A 24,336-nucleotide genomic window follows, 5' to 3' on the forward strand; every position below is an offset into this window, starting at 1 on the left:
ATATCTATGTAGATATTCACTTTTAACATTTTGGTGTGTCTTTTTCTATGTATATTCTCTACATAACAAACTATTTTTCTACCTAAAACCAATAGTTAAACTGAAGATCAATCAATGGTGTTAAAAGTCAGAATAGTGATTACCTCAATACAAGGGTAAGTATTAAATGGAAAGAAGCTAGAGAGAAATTATTGGAAGCATTAGGAATGTTCAATATTTTGATATGAGTAATGGTTACACATACATATACACATATATATGCATGAGTGTATGTTTGTGTATAACTGATCCATTAAAATTAATATCTATAATTAGTGTATGTTATACATCAATAAAAATAAATCTAAGAAAAATAAATTGAAGATTAATTTCATTCCTAATTGAGAAACAAAGCTCATTATTTATTTTTTCATAATTAAAAATTAATACTTGCATGACTAAATATTCTAAGAGTACAAATAAATACAAAACAAAAATGAAATATTCCACCCCAGTCAGGCACTGCTTTCTTTCCTTATTGGCAATATTTATTAATGTTAAAAGCTACTGTGTAATATAATATATAATATAGATAATATAATTCTCAATTATATTGTGTACATTTTTGAACTTCACATTATCTCTTTAATAAATCTGAGGAATGTTTCTGTATTGACATACACAGATATGCTCTGTTTTTGTTAATGGCATAGTGTTCTACTGGATGGATTCACCATATATTTTAAAACCAATTGTTTATTGATGGAAACTCAGTGTTTTTTTCTCCTAGTCTGGTGCTTTACTACAATCAATGCTGCAACAAACATTCTTGGGCATATACCTGTCCACATGTGTGAATATATCTGTTGTATTTATTTCTGGAAGTAAAATCGCTAGATCAATGGGAATGTGTGTACTAAAAGATATTTTCAACTTGCCTTGCAATGGGATTGCAACAATAGCATATGTAATAGCACATTACAAGTGGTATGATATAAAAATATGTAACCTTTGCCAATCTGACAGATGAAAAATGCTACCTTTGTTCTCATTCCCATTTATTTTGTTATGAGTGGGCCAAACATGTTTTTGTAAGTTTTAAAGTTATTTATATTTTTTTGATGATAAGTTTGTTCATATTTTTAGCTTACTTTTTTTTAAGTTTGTCTTAGTTTGGGTTCTACTGAAAACCAAGCCTGCTGCAAGAACTTGGATTCAGAGAGTTTATTTGGGATGTAATTTCAGAAAGTAGGAGTTGGAAAGTTGATAGAGTGAGATGGAGAGGAAGAAAGGACAGTTAAAGGATACATCATGTGGATCACTGCTATAGGCTAAATTCCACCAGGACCTACTGAGAAGTGTATACAATGTCTCCAAGCATTGTCCATCTGAGGGTTCAGAGGTTGAAAATATTTCTTTGTTAGTTTCTGTCCCCCACTGATTGAGGATTACTCATAGGTAGTGTTAAATCTGCCATATATTCAGGCTGTGCTTGCATCTCACGGCATTGGAAAAGGCTATGAGACAGAAAGTAGAGATAACTCTCTTTCCCTGCTATGCCAGAGACTTCAGTCCTGCACTGGGAGATAACCAGGGCAGCCTAGCAACACAAGCAAGGGGGCTCCACTCCAATAATCAACCCAGCGTGGGAAGCTTCTTTTTCTCCATGGACACGAGACACCCCTTCCTTATCCAGAGACACTGGTTGTCTGTGTGGCACCGGGAAGAGGCATTTCACCATAAGAACCATTCAGGCTAAAAGTCTCTTTACCCCTATAGTCCTGAGATTCCCCTTTCCCACCGAGAGAGACTAGGGCACCAGCAAATGAATAACCGCAATGTCAAGGGCTTAGCTAAAGAAGTGCTCTTCATCTTCCACAGTCAGGGAAAAGAATGCCACAGCAACCTCCTTGCCAGGGAAACCCATTTACCTTCACGGCCTGAGAATCCCTTGCCCCACCCAGCAACACTAGGCACCCAGGCCTAGGGAAACCTCTTCCACTCCACTGAGAAGTACGAGTGGGAGCTGCGGCAGCACCAGATAAACTAAGCAGATCATAATAATACTACAAAGTCTCTAAAAATTAAGCTGTCATTATAACCACAAACCACAAAAGTTGGCTAGTATCTGCATGCTAAACCTAGGCACGGTGACTGCCTGCTCACATCAAAGATATAAATAGAAGTCACAAAACACAACCAACATGTCTAGGAAGCAATAAAAAGCCTGTCATATCAAGAACTAGGGAAATCAGTAATTGAATTGGAAAAGACAATCAACAGAAACCAACAGCAAGATGAATCTAATGTTGTAACCGTCTGACAAAGATTTTAAAGCAGTTATGAAATACTTCAATAATTAATTATAAATTATCTTGAAATAAATGTAAACTTAGAAAATTTCAGAAAAGAAATAAAGTTATAAAAATTCCCAAAAAGAAATTATAGAAATAAAATATTAGAAATAAAAGGGAGCATGCTGGATTGGCTCAAAGATAAAGATGACACAAACAGAATTAGTGAACTTGAGGAAAGATCAATATAATTTATACAATCTGTATAATAAAGATAAAATAGATGCAATAAAAATGAACCAAATCTGAAGGACCTGTGGGAGAATAAGAAAAAGCTAACATTTGTGCCATCAGAGTTCCAGAAAAACAGGTGAGGGAGACAGAGAGAGAGAGAGAGAGAGAGAGAGAGAGAGAAACAGAGATAATTGAAAAAAGATTGAATTCTTAATTAAAGGAGAAGCCAAATGTAAAAATTTAGAAAATTCTCAGACTGGCCATGTAAATATATATATTTTTATTGCACTTTAAGTTCTAGGGTACATGTGCACAACGTGCAGGTTTGTTACATATGTATACTTGTGCCATGTTGCTGTGCTGCACCCATCAACTCATCAACACCCATCAACTCATCATTTACATCAGGTATAACTCCCAATGCAATCCCTCCCCCCTCCCTCCTCCCCATGATAGGCCCCGGTGTGTGATGTTCCCCTTCCTGAGTCCAAGTGATCTCATTGTTCAGTTCCCACCTATGAGTGAGAACATGCAGTATTTGGTTTTCTGTTCTTGCGATAGTTTGCTGAGAATGATGGTTTCCAGCTGTATCCATGACCCTACAAAGGACACGAACTCATCCTTTTTTGTGGCTGCGTAGTATTCCATGGTGTATATGTGCCACGTTTTCTTAATCCAGTCTGTCACTGATGGACATTTGGGTTGATTCCAAGTATTTGCTATTGTGAATAGTGCCGCAATCAACATATGTGTGCATGTGTCTTTAGAGCAGCATGATTTATAATCCTTTGAGTATATACCCAGTAATGGGATGGCTGGGTCATATGGTATTTCTAGTTCTAGATCCTTGAGGATTCGCCATACTGTTTTCCACAAAGGTTGAACCAATTTACAATCCCACCAACAGTGTAAAAGTGTTCCTATTTCTCCACATCCTCTCCAGCACCTGTTGTTTCCTGACTTTTTAATGATTGCCATTCTAACTGATGTGAGATGGTATCTCATTGTGGTTTTGATTTGCATTTCTCTGATGGCCACTGATGACGAGCATTTTTTCTTTTTTTTTTTTTTTTTTTTTGTATTTTTTTTTTTATTATTATTATTATTATACTTTAAGTTGTAGGGTACATGTGCATAACGTGCAGGTTTGTTACATATGTATACTTGTGCCTTGTTGGTGTGCTGCACCCATCAACTCGTCATTTACATCAGGTATAACTCCCAATGCAATCCCTCCCCCCTCCCCCCTCCCCCCTCCCCCTCCCCCCTCCCCATGATAGGCCCCAGTGTGTGATGTTCCCCTTCCTGAGTCCGAGTGATCTCATTGTTCAGTTCCCACCTATGAGTGAGAACATGCGGTGTTTGGTTTTCTGTTCTTGTGATAGTTTGCTAAGAATGATGGTTTGTGTCCTACAAAGGACACAAACTCATCCTTTTTGATGGCTGCATAGTATTCCATGGTGTATATGTGCCACATTTTCTTAATCCAATCTGTCACTGATGGACATTTGGGTTGATTGAGTTTCTTCACAGAATTGGAAAAAACTGCTTTAAAGTTCATATGGAACCAAAAAAGAGCCCGCATCTCCAAGACAATCCTAAGTCAAAAGAACAAAGCTGGAGGCATCACGCTACCTGACTTCAAACTATACTACAAAGCTACAGTAACCAAAACAGCATGGTACTGGTACCAAAACAGAGATATAGACCAATGGAACAGAACAGAGTCCTCAGAAATAATACCACACATCTACAGCCATCTGATCTTTGACAAACCTGAGAGAAACAAGAAATGGGGAAAGGATTCCCTATTTAATAAATGGTGCTGGGAAAATTGGCTAGCCGTAAGTAGAAAGCTGAAACTGGATCCTTTCCTTACTCCTTATACGAAAATTAATTCAGGATGGATTAGAGACTTAAATGTTAGACCTAATACCATAAAAATCCTAGAGGAAAACCTAGGTAGTACCATTCAGGACATAGGCATGGGCAAAGACTTCATGTCTAAAACACCAAAAGCAACGGCAGCAAAAGCCAAAATTGACAAATGGGATCTCATTAAACTAAAGAGCTTCTGCACAGCAAAAGAAACTACCATCAGAGTGAACAGGCAACCTACAGAATGGGAGAAAATTTTTGCAATCTACTCATCTGACAAAGGGCTAATATCCAGAACCTACAAAGAACTCAAACAAATTTACAAGAAAAAAACAAACAACCCCATCAAAAAGTGGGCAAAGGATATGAACAGACATTTCTCAAAACGAGCATTTTTTCATGTGCCTGTTGGCTGTATGCATGTCTTCTTTTGAGAAATGTCTATTCATATCCTTTGCCCACTTTTTAATGGGGTTATTTGTTTATTTTCTTGTAAATTTGTTTGAGTTCTTTGTAGGTTCTGAATATTAGCCCTTTGTCAGATGAGTAGATTGCAAAAATTTTCTCCCATTCTGTAGGTTGCCTGTTCACTCTGATGGTAGTTCCTTTTGCTGTGCAGAAGCTCTTTAGTTTAATTAGATCCCATTTGTCAATTTTGGTTTTGTTGCCGTTGCTTTTGGTGTTTTAGACATGAAGTCCTTGCCCATGCCTATGTCCTGAATGGTATTACCTAGGTTTTCTTCTAGGACTTTTATGGTTTTAGGTCTAACATTTAAGTCTCTAATCTATCTTGAATTAATTTTTCTATAAGGAGTAGGAAAGGATCCAGTTTCAGCTTTCTACTTATGGCTAGCCAATTTTCCCAGCACCATTTATTAAATAGGGAATCCTTTCCCCATTTCTTGTTTTTCTCAGGTTTGTCAAAGATCAGATGACTTTAGATGTGTGGTATTATTTCTGAGGGCTGTGTTGTGTTCCATTGGTCTATGTCTCTGTTTTGGTACCAGTACCATGCTGTTTTGGTTACTGTAGCCTTGTAGTACAGTTTGAAGTCAGGTAGCGTGATGCCTCCAGCTTTGTTCTTTTGACTTAGGATTGTGTTGGCAATGCGGGCTCTTTTTCGGTTCCATATGAACTTTAAAGCAGTTTTTTCCAATTCTGTGAAGAAATTCATTGGTAGCTTGATGGGGATGGCATTGAATCTATAAATTACCTTGGGCAGTATGGCCATTTTCACGATATTCATTCTTCCTATCTATGAGCATGGAATGTTCTTCCATTTGTTTGTGTTCTCTTTTATTTCACTGAGCAGTGGTTTGTAGTTCTCCTTGAAGAGGTCCTTTACATCCCTTGTAAGTTGGATTCCTAGGTATTTTATTCTCTTTGAAGCAATTGTGAATGGAAGTTCATTCATGATTTGGATCTCTATTTGTCTGTTACTGGTGTATAAGAATGATTGTGTATAAGAATTTACACATTGATTTTGTATCCTGAGACTTTGCTGAAGTTGCTTATCAGCTTAAGGAGATTTTGGGCTGAGATGATGGGGTTTTCTAAAAATACAATCATGTCATCTGCAAAGAGGGACAATTTGACTTCTTCTTTTCCTAACTGAATACCCTTGATTTCTTTCTCTTGCCTGATTGCCCTAGCCAGAACTTCCAGCACTATGTTGAATAGGATTGGTGAGAGAAGGCATCCCTGTCTTGTGCCAGTTTTCAAAGGGAATGCTTCCAGTTTTTGCCCATTCAGTATGATATTGGCTGTGGGTTTTTCATAAATAGCTCTTATTATTTTGAGATACGTTCCCTCAATACCGAATTTATTGAGAGTTTTTAGCATGATAGGCTGTTGAATTTTGTCAAAGGCCTTTTCTGCATCTATTGAGATAATCATGTGGTTTTTGTCTTTGGTTCTGTTTATATGCTGGATTATGTTTATTGATTTGCATATGTTGAACCAGCCTTGCATCCCAGGGATGAAGCCCACTTGATCATGGTGGATAAGCTTTTTGATGTGCTGCTGGATTCGGTTTGTCAGTATTTTATTGAGAATTTTTGCATCGATGTTCATCAGGGATATTGGTCTATAATTCTCTTTTTTTTGTGTGTGTCTCTGCCAGGCTTTGGTATCAGGATGGTGTTGGCCTCATAAAAGCAGGAAAGATCTAAAACTGACACCCTAACATGATGATTAAAAGAACTAGAGAAGCAAGAGCAAACACATTCGAAAGCTAGCAGAAGGCAAGAAATAACTAAGATCAGAGCAGAACTGAAGGAGATAGAGACACAAAAACCCTCCAAAAAAAATCAATGAATCCAGGAGCTGGTTTTTTGAAAAGATCAACAAAATTGATAGACCACTAGCAAGACTAATAAAGAGGAAAAGAGAGAAGAATCAAATAGACGCAATAAAAAATGATAAAGGAGATATCACCATCGACCTCACACAAATACAAACTACCATCAGAGAATACTATAAACACCTCTATGCAAATAAACTAGAAAACCTAGAATAAATGGATAATTTCCTGGACACTTACACTCTCCCAAGACTAAACCAGGATGAAGTTGAATCCCTGAATAGACCAATAGCAGGCTCTGAAATTGAGGCAATAATTAATAGCCTACCAACCAAAAAAAGTCCAGGACCAGACGGATTCACAGCTGAATTCTACCAGAGGTACAAGGAGGAGCTGGTACCATTCCTTCTGAAATAATCCAATCAATAGAAAAAGAGGGGATCCTCCCTAACTCATTTTATGAAGCCAACATGTAAATAATTTTTAAAAAATAGTGTTTAGGAGAATCAAGAGTGTGGCCAAGATACCTTTGATAATGAGGTTAGTATGAATAGAAGAAAGCCTGCTGCTATCTTTTTTTCCTTCATCTTTTATTTTAAGATCTGCGGTACATGTGCAGTATGTGTAGGTTTGTTACATAAATAAATGTATGTTATGGGTGGTTTGCTGCACAGATGAACCTATCATTTTGGTATTAAGCCCAGCAACCATTAGCTACTCTTCCTGATACTCTCCTTCTCCTTACCTCTGACTGGCCCCAGTATGTGATGTTCCCCTCCCTGTGTCCATGTGTTCTCATTGTTCAGCTCCCATTTACAAGTGAGAACATGTAGTATTTTCTGTTCCTGTGTTAGTTTGCTGAGGATAATGGCTGCCAGGTCCATCCATGTTCCTGCAAAGGACATGTTCTTGTTCTTTTTTATGGCTGCATAGTGCTCCCTGGTGTATATGTGTGACATTTTCTTTATGCAGTCTATCATTGATGGGCATTTGGCTTGATTCCATGTCTGCTATTGTGAATAGTGCTGCAATGAACTTATACATGCATGTATCTTTATAATAGAATGATTTATATTCCTTTGGGTATATACCCAGTAATGGATTGCTGGGTCAAATGATATTTCTGCTTCTAGATATTTGAGGAATCACCACACTGTCTTCCACAATAGTTGAACTAATTTACATTCCCACCAACAGTGTATAAGGGTTCCTTTTTCTCCACAACCTCACCAGCATCTGTTATTTTGTGGCTTTTTAATAATAGCCTTCTGACTGGCTTGAGATGGTATCTCATTGTGGTTTTGATTTGCATTTCTCTAATGATCAGTGATGTTGAGCTTTTTGTCGTATGTTTCTTGGCCACATGAATGTCTTATTTTGAGAAGTGCCTACTTACGTCCTTTGCCCACTTTTTAATGGGGTTGCTTTTTTCTTGTGAGTTTGCTTAAGTCCCTTATAGACTCTGGATATTAGACCTTTGTCAGGTGGACAAATTGCAAAAATTTTAACCCATTCTGTAGGTTGTCTGTTCACTCTGATGATAGTTTATTTTGCTGTGCAGAAGCTCCATAGTTTACTTATATCCCATTTGTCAATTTTCACTTTTATTGCAATTGCTTTTGGCATTTTTGTCATGAAATTTTTGCCTGTGCCTATGTTCTGAATGGTATTGCCTAGATTTTCCTCTAGGGTTTTTATACTTTTGGGTTTTACATTGAAGTCTTTGATCCATCTTGAATTAATTTTTGTATAAGGTGTAAAGAAGGGGCCCAGTTTTAATTTTCTGCGTATGACTGGCCAGTTCTCCCAGCATCATTTATTAAATAGGGAATCCTTTCCCCATTGCTTGTTTTTGGCAGGTTTGTAGAATTTCACATGGTTGTAGCTGTTTTGTCTTATTTCTGAGTTCTCTATTCTGTTCCTTTGTTCTATGTGTCTATTTTTGTGCCAGTATCTTCCTGTTTTGGTTACTGTAGCCTTGTAGTATAGTTTGAAGTCAGGTAGCATGATGCCTCCAGGTTTGTTGTTTTTGCTTAGGATTGTCTTGTCTATTCAGGCTGCTTTCTGGTTCCATATGAAATTTAAAGTAGCTTTTTCTAATTCTGTGGAGAATGTCAATGTTAGTTTAATGGGAATAGCATTGAATCTATAAATTACTTCAGGCAGCATGGCCATTTTCATGATATTGATATTTATGAAGACAATAGTAAGATGACCCAGAGGCATTTCAGAGATCTTGGAGGCTGCCATGTTCATCACAGGACCTCAGTGCTCACTTCCTAGGGTTATCTCAAGTCTCTGCCCCCTGCATTCATGCACAAAAGTCTTCAAATGCCCCAGCTGGGGCTCAGGTGGGCCCAGCTATGGCTTGGGTGACCACTCTGGAGGGTGCAGGCAGTGAGTCTTGGTGGAGTTCATGTAGTACTAGTTCTGCAGGCATACCAAGTACATGAGCTATGGAAGCATGGTTACCTCTACCTAGATTTCAAAAGAATGCAATGGAGAGCTTCAGGATCCAGGCAAAGAACTGCCTCAGGGTCAGGGCCACTGCAGAAAGCTCCCTTTAGGGCAAAACCTAGTGGAGATGTGAGTTTGGGGCCACCACAGAGAACCCCCACTAGGCCAATGCTTAATGGAGCCACAAGGGCAGGCCTATCCCAAGACCCGTAGAGCCACCAGGATACCTGCCAGTCTGGGAGAGCCACAGGCACCCGACCAGTCTGTAAGAAGTGTGGTGTGGGTTGCACCCAAGAAAACCATGGAGGCAGGATTCCCCAGAGTCCTGAGAACCCAACTCCTACCCTAGTGTGTTTGTAAGGCAGAACGTGGAGTCAAATAAGTTTATTCTCAATCCTTAAGATATAATTTTGTTTGCTGTATTGGGTTTTGGACTTAGTTGAGACCTGCGACTTCTTTCTTCTTGCTTATTTCTCCCATTTGGAATTGGAATGTCTATCCCATGCATATCACAACAGTGCACATTGGAAGCACAAAACTTGTTTGATATTACAGGCTCTCAGCTGGAGAGAAATTTGCCTAAGAATGAATCATACCTTGAGTCTCTCCCCTATCTGATTTAGATGAGACTATGGACTTTAGACAGGTTTGTGCTAGAATGAGTTATGAGTTTTGGGGCTATTAGGATAGAATGTATGTATTTTACGTGTAAGAAGGACATGCATTTTGAGGGCCACGGCCGAATGTTATTGTCTTAACATGTTCCCCCAAATTCATGTGTGGAAACTTAACGGCTGATGTGCGGTCAGGCATGGTGGCCCACACCTGTAATCCCAGCAATTTGGGAAGCCAAGGCAGGCAGATCACCTGAGGTCAGGAGTTCAAGACCATCCTGGCCAATATGGTGAAACCCCGTCCCTACTAAAAATACAAAAATTAGCTGGGCGTGGTGGCGGACACCTGTAATCCCAGCTACTCAGGAGGCTGAGGCAGGAGAATCACTTGAACCTTGGAGGTGGAGGTTACAGTGAGCCAAGATTGTGCCACTGCACTCCATCCTGGGCAACAGAGCAGCACCCTGTATCAAAAAAACAAAAGAAAAAAAATCAAAGAAACTAAAATCTAGGTTTTTTTTTTTAAACAAACAAGATTGATAAACTGCCCCTAGGGTGTGGGGATACAGCCCAAAGCCAGGAATTGGGCAAAGTATGGTGCGCAGCTCTGTGGGGCCCCATACCACCACTGCTGGCTGGACTAGCACTGTTGGGCATAGCACAGTCATGGGTAATGACAGGTGGAGGCTTCAGCCCACACCTGCAACCTGTGACAAGGAAGCACTAGCACAGCCCCCACTCCAAAGACCTCTACTACAAACTATTGGGGGCCCTATGACTGTTTGGGACCTTAAAAACTAAGGTAAGCTGTGCTCCCTCCACCCTATAAATTTCATTTAAGGCACCATATCCCTGATTGAGGAACCTTAAGAAAGTCTAAAACAAGTGGTCTCCAGACATAAGTTTCACTCAAAGAAGTTAACCCTATCACCTACATGCACACAAGACCAGAAGGCTGACAGATCTTTGTCCTTTGCTTCATTATAATACTAAAATCTCCACCCAAAGAGGTGCTCATCTGTTGTTCTCTAATCATGTGATATATGTATTAGCATGACTCCTTACTACACTTGTGCACCATGTATTCCATCACATCATGTTGTAAAGCTTACTTACCTCATGAATTATGCATGTCACCCTCCTTAAGGCACCACAATGCCCTCCCCTTGGGGATGCAGCCGGATAACTTTAATTCCAGTGCTGGCTCCCTTGTATTTGAACAAAACCCCCTAAAAACAGCCTTGACTGAGAAACTTGATGGGCCTCGTGCCAATTTCCATTACATGAGAGTCTAAGAACCTGTGGTCTGTAACAGTATTACGGTTTGAATATTTGTGTTCCCTCCATAATTAATGTTAAAACTTAGTACTCAATGCAACAATATTAAGAGTTGGGGCCTTTAGGAAGTGATTTGACAATGAGGGCTCTGTCCTCATGAATTGTATTAGTGCCTTATACAGGGGTTTGAGAAGGTGAGTTCACCCTTTCCACCCTATTTTCCCCTTGCATCTCTTCTGCCATGTGAGGTCAGTGTTCATCCTCTCCAGATGATACAGCAATGCACAATCTTGGAAGCAGAGAGCAGCTTTCACCAGACAACCAAACCTGCAGGCACCTTGATCTTGGATTTTCTGGCCTCCAGAAGTATGAGAAATACATTTCTGTTCTTTATAAGTTACCCAGTCTCAGGTATTTTGTTGTAGCATCCCAAATGGACCAAGGAAAGAAGGAATGGTGTGGGTCTATACAGGACAGCAACAAGGAGACATAATAGGTATTCTAGTCTGATAGCAATAAATTCAAAGGTGGGGGCTACTAGGGAGAAAGGAGGGACAGTGACATAAGAAGGGACAATTGTTTGGAAGCTGTAATGACACAGAGGAAAGAATAAGGGCACTAAGGAGATTATAGAGATGATAAAAGATGATTAGAAATTTTTGGCCTACCTCATCAATAGCAATAATGTCTCATCTTTTAAAGTTTTAATTTCTTTTATTACATTTACTTGATTTTTTTTCATGTGTAGGTGACAGCATAATTAATTGTGTTCTTCATTTGTTCTCACTAAATTTCCCCTCCTCCAATTCATGGAGGGTTTCATAGTGGAACCTAAAGCAAAAGTTTTCTAAAAACCTCCTGCTAGATTTTTTTTTTTTTTTTTTTTTTGCACAATTATATGAGGCCATTCTCAAAGGATAAGGGAAAGAGGTAAATACGTTTTGTATTGAATGGAGTGGGACAGAAATACAAGAGCCTAGGGTAGAGAAGGAGATTCACTAGGCATGGGAAGGGATAGCAGGAACTATGGTTTTTAAAGCATCGGGGCCCGTGCCCACTCAGCACCCATGGAAGTAGTGGGACAATAGTGAATATAACCCTAGGTGTCTGGGCTCCCTGTCTTGACAAATATTTCCACGGCCACACATGCTTCAGAGGCCACTGTAAGAAACTAAGTGAGCAATAAATGTATCAATGTAGAGAAGTGTAAACTATAGGCCAGTAGGGCACCCCTGAATTATCTGATCCATAAAAGATACCCGGGACCTTTCTATAACCCTAGTGAATGAAAGAGGAATTATTGAAATTAAATTATTGAAATTAAAATGCTATCATATCGGATGGAAATTAGTGTTAAAAAAAAAAGATTCAGTCAATAGATTTGCAGCATGGACATCCTTAGACCCCATTGCTCCTGCAAGTTACTAATAGTGAATAACTAATGACTTCTAGTCACGACCTATCCTGTCCCCAAGCTTTGGTAAAGAGTCCCCAGAATAATACCCTCTCTCAGCCTTAGGGACTCACCCTGTCCGAGCTAATTCCAATTTGTGATGATACTTCTATTCCTTCGCTCATAACACTGTCCCTTAAAGTAGCTGAAGTCAGTGTACCCTACAATAAAGTTGAGTAAAACAATTTGATTGTAATGAAACATTTTGAATTCAGCCCTTAACAACCTGGATAAGCATGATGTGTCCAGGTAGCCCAGCTCCAGAATGCCTGGCCACACAAGCCAAATTAGGACAATACCCAACAGGCTTTAATGAGTAAGCCTGATGAACACCTTTCCAAAATGTCCCGAGATGACAGGATGTGCATGGAACTATACTTTTAATACTCCTTTGTCAAGACCTGCTGAGGGAAGTTCTGTTCTTCTGGTCCTAAAGAAAGGACTCAGCTTCTTTTAAAACCTGCCATGATTACTCTGTCTTCTGTATTCCGCCATCAGCCTGCACTAAAACCCTTCTTAAATGAAAGACACTCTGTGGATAGAGTTCTTCACCTTTACTCTCCTTGGGACTTGAAAATACTGGGGTGGGATGGGAGGGAAGGCAGCATTGAAACTTGCTTGAGTTTTACCCATACCATGTGAATCTATGCCTATGTGTAAAGTCCTATATATTTAGAGGAAAATTAATCAGCTTCTAATTTCACCACTGTAGCCAGAAGGTATTTTTAAAATCAGATTAATATATCCCTCTTTGGCCAGAATTCTGAATGCAACAAGCTGAACCCCTAACATATTCCAATCAGATCATTATTATATACTTTAAAAAAATGAATATTATTTGAACAAGTCCTAATTCCGTCGTATTAGATAAGTATATTTCAAAAACGACATCAACCGATGATTTACAAAACTTTATTTTTCAAGGTTGAACAATGATTCATTGTAGACTTTCAGGCGAAACAATTAGCAGTCTTGAAGTACACATTGATTACAAATTAATTTGATTTCAGTAGGCATATTTCTTGAAACAAACTGAAGAGTACCTAAAAGATCCCATTGAATGCATGTGGCATTATTCCTAGTTTATGGATAGTGTTTCAACTAACTGAATCTTGGGAGATGGCACTTAGTAATTAATGCATCTAGAAACTGATAGCACTAAAATATTAAAACATGCATTCCAATGTTTACGTGTGTGTGTGCACATGTGATTCTGCTTTGCCTGTTTTACTGTCTTAATGATTATCCCTTCTTACTGCTTACTGTTTCTTCTGGGGCTCTTACCTTACTTTTACTGACAGTCACTCAGAAATTTTCTTGTTTTTTTTTTTTGGGGGGGGAGGATGGAGTCTCACTCTGTCTCCCAGGCTGGAGTGCAGTGGCCCCATCTCAGCTCACTACTAGCTCCGCCTCCAGGGTTCACGCCATTCTCCTGCCTCATCCTCCCGAGTAGCTAGGACTACAGGCTTCCACCACCGCACCCGGCTAATTTTTTGTATATTTAGTAGAGGCGGGGTTTCACTGTGTTAGCCAGGATGGTCTCGATTTCCTGACCTCATGATCCGCCTGCCTCAGCCTTCCAAAGAGCTGGGATTACAGGTGTGAGCCACCGCACCCGGCTCAGAAATTTTATCAGTACTTTTATCCATCATTTTCTAATTTTCAAATATTTCCAATAATGCCTTTTGTTTTAGACAAGGGCTTTGTTGAAAAAACTAAATTACGCCAAAATAAAACCATACTCTATCCCTAGTGCTGCTCATGACCTGCCAGAACTTTCATGCTTCAAATCACAAGGCTAGGGAAATTGTCCAGTCAGGAGCCCCCCTCCACATTTCTGTGATGGGCTGGGGCTTCCAGGTGCTGCTGCTACAAGGTAACGTATAGATATAATTTATTCTGTCTCTTACAAAATAAACTGACCATGAAATAGCATTGTCCCTTCACTGTCTTGTTTCAGCTGGCAAAGGATGTAAAGATTCCAGATGGATTTATATCTAAGTCGGAAATATTCATTACATATGAGCCACTTTAAACATTTTCTGTCCTTTCTACACGATTACCTAACATTTCAATCTCCCTTTTTGACATGTGCCCAGCTTCCTTTCTTTATTACCACTTTATCCTTTAAAGCTCGGTTTATCATTTACAATCTCTCTTACTTGGTTACTTTGGGACATCTTTGTAGATTCAGGTCACTTTTGCCTATTTTTACTGGAATAACTGCCACAGAGCACAATGGGAGTTGACTTCCTAAAATAGTTTACTGTCTTACTGTCTTCAAATATTATTTTAAGATAAAACTTATTTTTAAGCTTAACTTTGAGTAAATATTATGAAGAAAAGAATGAATTATTAAAAGACTTGGTTCTACACACTACTTATATGAGGAAATTATCTGAAATTAAAACATAGCAAGCTCCATTTGCTCAGCGATGAGGTACTTGCACAAAGTTCCCCATGGCCTTTTGGTGTACAAATTTATAATAATGAAGACTACTTCTAAGAAAAAAAATTTGACATAAAATTTGTTTTTTTAAAAAAACTACTGCATTCAAAAAGTTGTTTGAGTTGTAAACACTCAAGGATAAGCCAGTTTAAGGATCACATTATTGTGTCACAGTAAAAGAAATGTGAGTCACATTTATTTCCTTAATTCATGGATTCAGGCTTTCCTAAATTCTCAATAATGAACTACACTACATTCTTGATGTGAGTTGTTAGGAAAATCCAAATCTTCCTTTCTGGCACTAAGTGCCAAGAAATGTGCTATTATGAAATCACACATAGTCAGCTGCTTTTGTATTTTGGTTAACCAGGTAGTTTGAAAATTATTTTCCCACTAGCACTGTTCTCAGATTTTAGAAGCAGAACTAGAGGAATTATATTGAGGTATACTTTGTGGCAGTTCTGTTGCTTCTCTATTGCCCCAGAACTTACCATGGTATTGAGGATGGATATGCAGAAATTATGCTCTTCATCAGGTAGCAGTTACCATAGGTGACCAAATATCACCTGTTTATGGCGTCTATAACATATTTGGGTGATGGACTAGCATGACTTTCACTACTCTAATTTTGCAGGCTTATATATATGGTGAAAGTTGTACATTTTGTGAATTTTTTTTAACCTTTAACATTAAGTCCTTACATATGAACTTATCACTGAATATGTTTAATTTCTGATTGTACAAAAACAGAAACCTGAAAAACACAGATATTAGCAAAGTTTTTTCATTGTTATGTTTAATTCCTTTTGTTTAATATTGGAAGGAAGCTTTTGTGTAGTCTAATCTTGGATTGGGAAAATATTTGATGCTGTCTGATAGCCACACTGTTGGCCAGATAATAATTTTGATAAATCAGTCTATCTGCTTTGAGGAGCAGAATTTGATGCCCACCTTAACGTATTAAAAAGTACTCATTCTACAGTACATGTGTATAGGAGTTCAGTCCTGTATTCAGGCTCACAACTGTATTATTTGGTGGTTTGTAACAACAGCTATTGCACATCTTTTGGGGGTCCGAGAAAAACCAAGCATCTGGGGCTTTCTTCCTTTCTTCTTATCAAGAGAAACCAGCTAAAAATGGGTGAAAAGAACAAAACTGGTCTTTAACTATAGGCTTAATTGTCATGAATCAGTGAGAGAAAGGGTGGTGGCCTTTTTCCCTTTGTCACCATAGTTTTCTCTGGGCATGCAGGTTGTTCAACCTTAGTCTGGGTTAAAACAATCTTTAAGATTTTTGTTTCTTGACTAAACCTTTGGTTATTCATATAACTTTGGAAAAATCACATACAGTTTGTCGATATTTTTCTTTTTCTGAAAAGTCTTATCCCAGTGCCAATTATTTTGAAGGCTGTTTGTAATCTAATTCATAACAGGTTTCTTTACTCCATGTTGTAAAATCTGAATACAGATACTGTCCAAACTGTCCAAAGAGTAATGTTTGAATTCACAGTAACAAAAGTTACAAAGTTTGTGCAAAAGTTATTGTACACCATTGGAGTACACAGAGCTTGCTATAGTTAATTTTATACATAAAGTTTCATTTCTCATTAAAACTATTCTGTGCTACATTAAAAGTTTTGGATTTAATCTTTACTAAAAATAAAACTGAATGCTCATTTAATCTCTGAAATCTGAAGATGCAAATTGCCTATACATGATGTTTATAATGTGGTAATAAATCACTGGAAACTTTTAGACACCATAATTGCTTTGGAGCTCTTCAAGTTTTCCAAGCGTCATGAAGTAAACCCGGCTGTGGCGATTGCGCAGGGTAGAGGTAAAGAACAGCTTGAAAAAGAAAGAAATACACTGTCAACAGATATTTAATACATTGCAACCAGATATTTGATATAACTATAATTTCATCTGCATCTGCTAATTAAAACATTAAGCCTTACTGTTTTGTGGAATAGTTTGTTTTTCAAATGAAAGAATGAGTTTAAATTAGTTTGGAGTCTAAATTATATATTTTTAAGACAACTTTTTACTATATTCTACATAATTATAATTTATATGGTTAAATAAAATTAGTAATTTTGTAGGTGACCTTCATTTGCTGAAGTTCTTGATAATTTGGGGGCAATAATTCTTTGCTTTTTAAAACAATCCTCCACTTATATTCAAGATGACTTTTCTTTTAATATAAGGAAACAAATTATTTAGGTGTTGTTTACCATTGCTGCTTGTATTTAAGAAGCCATTGATATTTTCTACTTGGTGTAGTTTTCTTTTTTTTTTCTTTTCATTATTTTTTAATATTAAAAAATTTAACAAACAGATAATACTGTATGTTTTATCACATACAAAATGATGTTTTGAAGTTCATATACACTGTGGAATTGTTAAATCTAGTTAATTAACAAATGTATCACCTCAAGTGGTTATCATTTTTATGGTGAGAGCACTTAACATCCACTCAATTTTCTATTTCAGCAAAATGGACTGACATCAGTAGATTGATAAAATGAGTTAAACCCAGTGGCTTAGAGAGGGACATGTTGTGTAAATGTGGGCTGTACCATAAAGAAAATTAGAATAAAATATGCACATAAATATCAAACAAAGGCCTCCTTGTTAAGACTAAGGCTTCTGACATCCACAGTGACTATATTTAGGAGACTTTGTGACATAATGATGATGATAAGATATACTAAGTGTGACAAAGGGAGGCAGGGAGTCTCTAATTTGTGATACTGTGAGCTTACAGTATATGTAACTGTACATGTTGCTTGATAAAAGAAAATATTTGAAATTATTACAATTTAAATATTAAAAGTATTTAATATTAGACAAAGGCAGCAATCATAGTTACTTCGGTTAGTAGTCATCAATAAAACAAATAATCTTTTAAGAAAAAATTATATGACTATACTGAGTTAAATGAAATTTAAAGTGCCCTCGCTTAACTCTTCTAAGATCTGCTTTATACCTAATTAAATAAAAGTCTTCATAAACCTTTACAGAGTTTCACTGTGGCCTTACAGTTGAGGGGGATGCAGGGCTTTAAGTGTATATGAAAACAGTATTTTACATTTCATAGTAAGTAATTTAACCTCATAATAAAGAGACAACATTGTAAAACTTTTAAAAATATATGCTAGTCATTCTTGACTTAACATATTTGATGTTACAGGCAATCTGTGAGATGCTTACGGATATGATTAGTTGTCACAATTGCTCCCAAAGCAGTTATTAATATTTCTAGTTTGGAGATGAAGGAACTAAGGATCAGAAAGATTAATCAAACTTCTCAGGTTCTCTAACCTAGTTAGTCCTGGTTAGAGACAGGACTGCATTCTAGGTCTCGCTGACCTGAAACACAGGTTTTTGCCATTGCATTTCTTTACATGTAAATTGGCAACTTTGCTTGATGTACAGTGCTTTATCCTGGCTGTTCTGATATTAACTCAAACCCTCTGCAATCTCTTCTCAATATGAATGTTTCCTAGTCCTATTAGGACTATTTCTTCACACTGTTATTTCCTATAATAGGTAGGAATGGTAATAGTCTTATACCACAAAATTTTCCATCTAAACTATTTGAATTAGTTGTTAAAATTGATCAAATAATACAAATAATTGCCAAATCTTGATTTTATTTTTATTTTTTGCAAAATAAACATCGTAACACCCACTTATGAAGACAAATTGAGATAACTGTTAAAGTACCTAGCACAAGGCCTACTATACAATTAGGTGCTCAGCAAACATAAGTACATTTTCCTTCTGTTATTGAATTTTGTTGAAAGCTACAAAAGATTTGCTCAAGGATTTTGTTTAAAAATATCATTTTAGTATGAACATGAAAGGCACTATGAATCAAAGACAATAAAGTATTTTGAACCAAATAAAATAATGGCTAAGCTTTGCTTAAGACATAACTAGAATTTTTTCTTATTTTTTCAAAATGAGCTTCCTTCGAAACCAAATTTCATTACTTACCATATTAGTGTTTTTACTGCAAAATATAAAATTGTTTTTTAATCAATAGTATGCTAGTTTGAAAAATATACCACAAATATATTTATTGCCAGAAGGAAAAGGACATAAATTTCTTTTGTTAGTTCATTTTCAATGGTTGCGTTATTTTTGCTGTAACTGGAGGGTGTAAGCTATACCTTGTCACCCCGGGTGCATAGGAATCTCAGCTTCTTAATTGACCTGCGCTTCAGCTCACTTTCCAGAACCCTGGATTGCAAAGAGCGCACTTCAATGGCCTTTTGGCCCCATCCTGTGGTTCGCTGTGTACACTCAAAAGCTACAATACAAATGAAAAAAAAAATCAGAAAAACACAAAATCTTTCCGGCAGTCATAGAAAATTATAACTACGGTCAGTGTTTGTTTATTAAGAGGCTCACTGTTACAGTTCAGGTTAGCACATCCTGTTTTTCCCGTCTATAGTCAGTTGTTTGACCATTTTGCTGCTCAAGAGTGGTGTTCAAACTGGCTATCTAAAGGCACCATTGTAATCAACATTTAATTACCAGGTCTCAATTATTTAATTCTTGTATTCATATCCTCTAAGACCACAGAAAAAGCTAAGGACTAATTCTATCCCGTTTGTAGACATTGTAATCTACTCACAGCCACTCTTTATTTTATAGTATAAGTGACATACAGCATTCTTAATAAGGGCTCCTAATAAGGGTGTATATTTGTGCTCCAGTGACATACATGAAAACCTGACTCTTAAAAAATTAAAATTGTTAAAAAATGACTTGCTCAAATAATGACTGTAGCAACCCTAATGCAATTCAATAAATTATCATGTTATAAGCAGAACCAAAGCTACTTTGATATTCTTAAGGTTTTTTTCCTGCTCAGGAAATATTTATTAAGATTTTAACTTTTTGACTCTATTTTATAATACTTTGTGACAAATATAGATTATGACAATAATTGCCTTAAACCTAATTATGTAGTCAGTCAGTCATTTGGTGCTGTAAAGTTTTTTTTGACACAAGGAACAGCACTATTACTACATTTTTAACTTTCAATTTAATATTCTTTATGTACTTCATGGGGAAAAATTCCATAAGTAAATAAAATCCTGACATGTAAAATAATATCAAGATTTTAAACTCAAGTTAAAATAGTCTAGGAAACAACAAAATAAGCCATCTTCATTCTCATGTTAACATGATTAAAATCAGAATTCAATTAATTACTTTGATTTTTCATTTTTTCTATTATAAAAGGAATAAATTGACTAAGAAAAATGGTTATCCCGGAAGAAGACTTTATAAGTCAAATTTCAGACTAGAATTAAAATAACTCCAGATATAAGGGAAATAAGGAAAATTAGTCTCTAGAGGGTTGGGAAGAAGTAACAGATTTAGTCTCTCTAGAGTTGAATTTCTTCACCTATGTGACTACTTTATTAAAAACGGTATTTTTGTCAACAACAACATAGACTAAAAATTCCAAACTTAAAACTCAGGCTATTTGCTGAGTCCAAGTACATAGTTCATATGGCATCACATAATTTCCACCTTAGTCCCCAAACACCTACATCTGCCACTTAATTTAGCTACTGAGAGCTAGCTTGCTTTCTAAGATGAAACACAATTATTTGGAAGTGGGAACACTTAATAATACCTGATGCAATTGTTAAGCCTGTATATATTTGTTTGGAAATGGAGAGTGATGATTTGAACACATTTACTATGACTTAAGAAAACGTAAAATTTAAATTGGGGAAATCTTGATCTGGATTAGTTTTAAATAACAAAGCAGTTGTTTTTAGACAGAAAAATATGGTAATTGATTTCCTTAATATCAGTGTTATATGGTAGTCTTTAGCATACTTTCAAAATATCCTTAATATACAAACTAAAATATCATGTTCTTATAGTACTGTAATTTATTTCACATGTAGCTGTCTTTCAAATTCTAGCAACTTAAAATAGCTTTTTTTTGTTTTAGGTCAGAAGTTGTGCTGCCTGAGGACAAGAGCTGTACCAGATGACTTCGCAAGTTCCATTTGACCCTTATAATTGTCTACTGGCATAAATATAGGGGTTTGCTCAGTTTCCTATTTGAACTGAATTTCCTTATGACCATTTCTGATTAGCATATCGATCACAAAAGTACCACTGTCAAGTATAGAACATGAGTCGTTATTTGTACTTTCTTTTGCCCCAGATATGTCAATTATACTGTAAGCATTTATCTTCTGTCACTTAAATCTGGTTTTAAACCCTCTGTGAGTTCTTACTTGTTTGAGGAAATTGGAAATTGGAGCAGGTTTTCAGGACAATCCTTAACACTGACTATACATGCAAAAAAAAAAAAAAAAAAAAAAAGGATTCTGCAGATGCAATGCAAAGTGCCATTATCTCATATAAAAAAAAAGTTCATTAAAAAGCAGTTCTTTTAAAGTGGTCCTTAAAGCCACATGAGGATCATATTTAGTCATTTTATAGAGATTACAGAAGAATCTGCCTTATCATTTGACAGACCATCTCTCTCTCTCTCTCTGTGTCTCTATGTTTTCAACAACAACATAGACTAAAAATTCTAAACTTAAAGAAAAGGTTATTTGCTGAGTCCAAGTACTTAGTTCATATGGCATCACATAATTTCCACCTTAGTCTCAAAACACCTACATCTGCCACTTAACCTAGCTACTGAGCTAGCTTGCTTTCTGAGATGGGACACAATGTTTTGGAAGTGGGAACCACTTAGTAATATCTGATGCAATTGTTAAGCCTCTCTCTCTCTCTCTCCACACACACACACACACACACACACACACACACACACACACACAGAGCTTTCTTTTTCCTTTATTTGCTCCATTAAACTTCTCTTTTCTATAATAGCTATCCTCCAGCTAATCATTCTACTCTCTCTAATATTTTTACTTTTCGTATGCATTATGTTCCCTATCTAGAATCACGTCTAGGGTCAGTGAGCCTCAGAACATATACAAGAATCTCAAATTATTTGGATTTCCCAGATCAGCAGTCCTGATTTGGCTAGGAAGAAAAAAATTTCCTGGTTTGATGAAGATGAAAAGGCATTTTTCTTTGTTGCCACCTGGTTGGTACCTAACAGGCACTCCAGTCAGTCATATCTATCACTTTTCTAAATGATTTAATTCTTCACAGGAATATCACTCACAAAATAGAACTCTACTGACTATAAAAAATGGAAGTATTTGGTTCTTTTGTACTAGTTGGCAGTCTCCTAAGATAAAGATAAACCCCACAATAAGTGTGATGAAAAGAAGCATTTCCAATATCTGTGTAAATTCTTCAAGTAAAGGGAGTTATAATAAAATTATAGATTTTTGTGGAAAGGAATTAGCTCTCATTTCAATTATACAATATTGCAAATAACTCAGATAACCAAAATGAGTCTCTTTGTGGTACTCTTCTGAATTCATTAAGCATAGGACAAATACAGGCATCATCTTACTAAGGGAATAATTATGCAGAACCCCAAATTAATCTTATGTGTCTTAAGAAAATGTAATAATTCAGGAAATCTTTTCTTAGGACACTTTTTTTACCCATGAAAAGTTTCTCTGGGGTCCCGAAGAAGAAAGAAATTGTATACATACCTATAGAAGATGGTATGTCTTTCCACATTTCAAGGATCTTCTTGAAGAGTTGTTCATTTGCTTCCACAGAGAGGGCTTCAGCATTGAAGGTGAGCATCATGCCAATTCCCAGGCAATCAGGTAAAATGATGATATTCTGTGGTATAATGATTTCCAGGGGCTGGAATTATGTTTCATAAAGATTTATATGTCCAATATTTTATCACTACTACTTTAATTGAAGCAGCTTGGCAGAGCAATAAAGACCAAAAGAGGTTCAAAGAGCAAGGAGGAAGAGAAACCTCTATTTACAAATTAATAAGTATGCTATCCAATATTTGAAAAAAGCTGCTTTCTTTATGTCATAAAGTCATAGATGTTAAATATTCATCTTTATAATTAGGAGAAAGCCTTATTTTAAAAAAGCAAAGATGTATTTCCAACACAGAGAGATTTCTTGACATTTCACAAATTATTATGTATCATAATAGAAGAAACACTACTTGTTACAGACTTGGGTTTAAAATTCATTTCAGCACATTAATAAATACTTTGGTAATTAATGGATAAACCAAGTAACAAATATATAATACTTGCCTATCAACCAACTCATTCAAATTAGAAATAGAAAACTAATCTAAAAAATAGCTTGAACTTAAAATGCTTACAAGGGACAGCTTTATAATAGTCTCCACAGCTTGAAATATAACTTTAAGTCATTTCCCCCTTTGCAAAAATGTTAGAATTTCTTTTCCAATTAATATAATTTCAAATGCATTTAAGATACACAAGGACGTATTTGGTGACATAATATGAAATACTAAGAAATATCTAAGCATTTCTAAATTTCATGATGCACAAAACAATGCAACAAAATTTTCTTAAACTACAGATATTGTCACATTAACAGCATTTCCCTGCAGTTGAAAAATTGTGTTCCTCTATGGTTTCTCCAAACTAGCACATTACAAAAAAAAAAAGTCAGAAACTATACTTGCCAACCCCAGAGTACTCAGGCCAGGTGCTTGAGGCCATGTCCCAGCAACAACAATCCTGATAACTAAAATGGGGATCCAGAGACGAAAAGCAATTTTAATGCGTTCCCTGGGCACTTGCATGAGCAATTGAATCAGAAAAAAACAAAGATAAAGGAAGAGAGTAAAAGAAATTGCAGAAAAGAAGGTCGTCTCAATAAAATCTGTTTAGAGAAAAACTGGACTGCTGCAAATTCAGACAGCCTCAGATGCTTCTCAGATGATTCCTGAAGTAACCAGATATTCTTCAGCACACATGATTCACTTGTATCATTACAGCTTTTGTAATCTGGAACTCTTGGAAAAATATTATTTTTAGTACATTCTTTCTCAGAAGACACCCACCTCCCTGATAAGAGTCCTTTTCTCTTTTAATGGGTCAAGACACTAGAGTATTTAGCTAAAAATATTTTTTAATATACACAAGTTATCCTAATTGGGTCAGAAAGTGATTTTTAAGAACTCATCTCTAACTAACAAATTGCTTCAAAAGGAAATGACTTTCCTTGCTTATTAATCATGTGAAACACAGGGGTCAAAATTCCTGAATTACTTTTCAAATAAGTGTAAACATGGACCAATGCTGCAATGTTCAATACTGCACTAGATTCTTAATAAAAGCTATCTGACACAACATTAAAAAAATGCAGGAAGCTACGGAAGACACTCCAACTGAAGAGTACAATAGCTATATCAAAATTAACCTGACCTCATGTTTAAGTGACTTTGGCTAAGATTGGTTCTGTATTTTCTACAT

The 24,336-nt window shown here is 36.5% G+C and overlaps 1 protein-coding gene across 4 annotated transcripts in view; it reads right to left on the reverse strand.

The window, feature by feature from the left end:
* Positions 1-13,387: 13,387 nt before the first annotated feature.
* LOC105499702 (Nik related kinase) overlaps positions 13,388-24,336 on the reverse strand; it is a 141,714-nt gene continuing 130,765 nt past the window's right edge. For 3 of the 4 annotated variants that reach the window (XM_011772473.3, XM_011772471.2, XM_071089138.1), the window contains 3 exons: positions 22,567-22,726; positions 19,117-19,256; positions 13,388-16,786 (listed from right to left, as the gene is read on the reverse strand). In XM_011772473.3, the coding sequence (XP_011770775.2) occupies positions 16,691-16,786; positions 19,117-19,256; positions 22,567-22,726 (396 nt within the window). In that variant the 3' untranslated portion in view covers positions 13,388-16,690. The remainder of the gene's footprint in view (positions 16,787-19,116; positions 19,257-22,566; positions 22,727-24,336) is intronic. The other variant, XM_011772472.2, reaches the window with a different exon arrangement.

This window comes from Macaca nemestrina, chromosome X (genome assembly GCF_043159975.1).
Source record: "Macaca nemestrina isolate mMacNem1 chromosome X, mMacNem.hap1, whole genome shotgun sequence".
Taxonomy (NCBI): domain Eukaryota; kingdom Metazoa; phylum Chordata; class Mammalia; order Primates; family Cercopithecidae; genus Macaca; species Macaca nemestrina.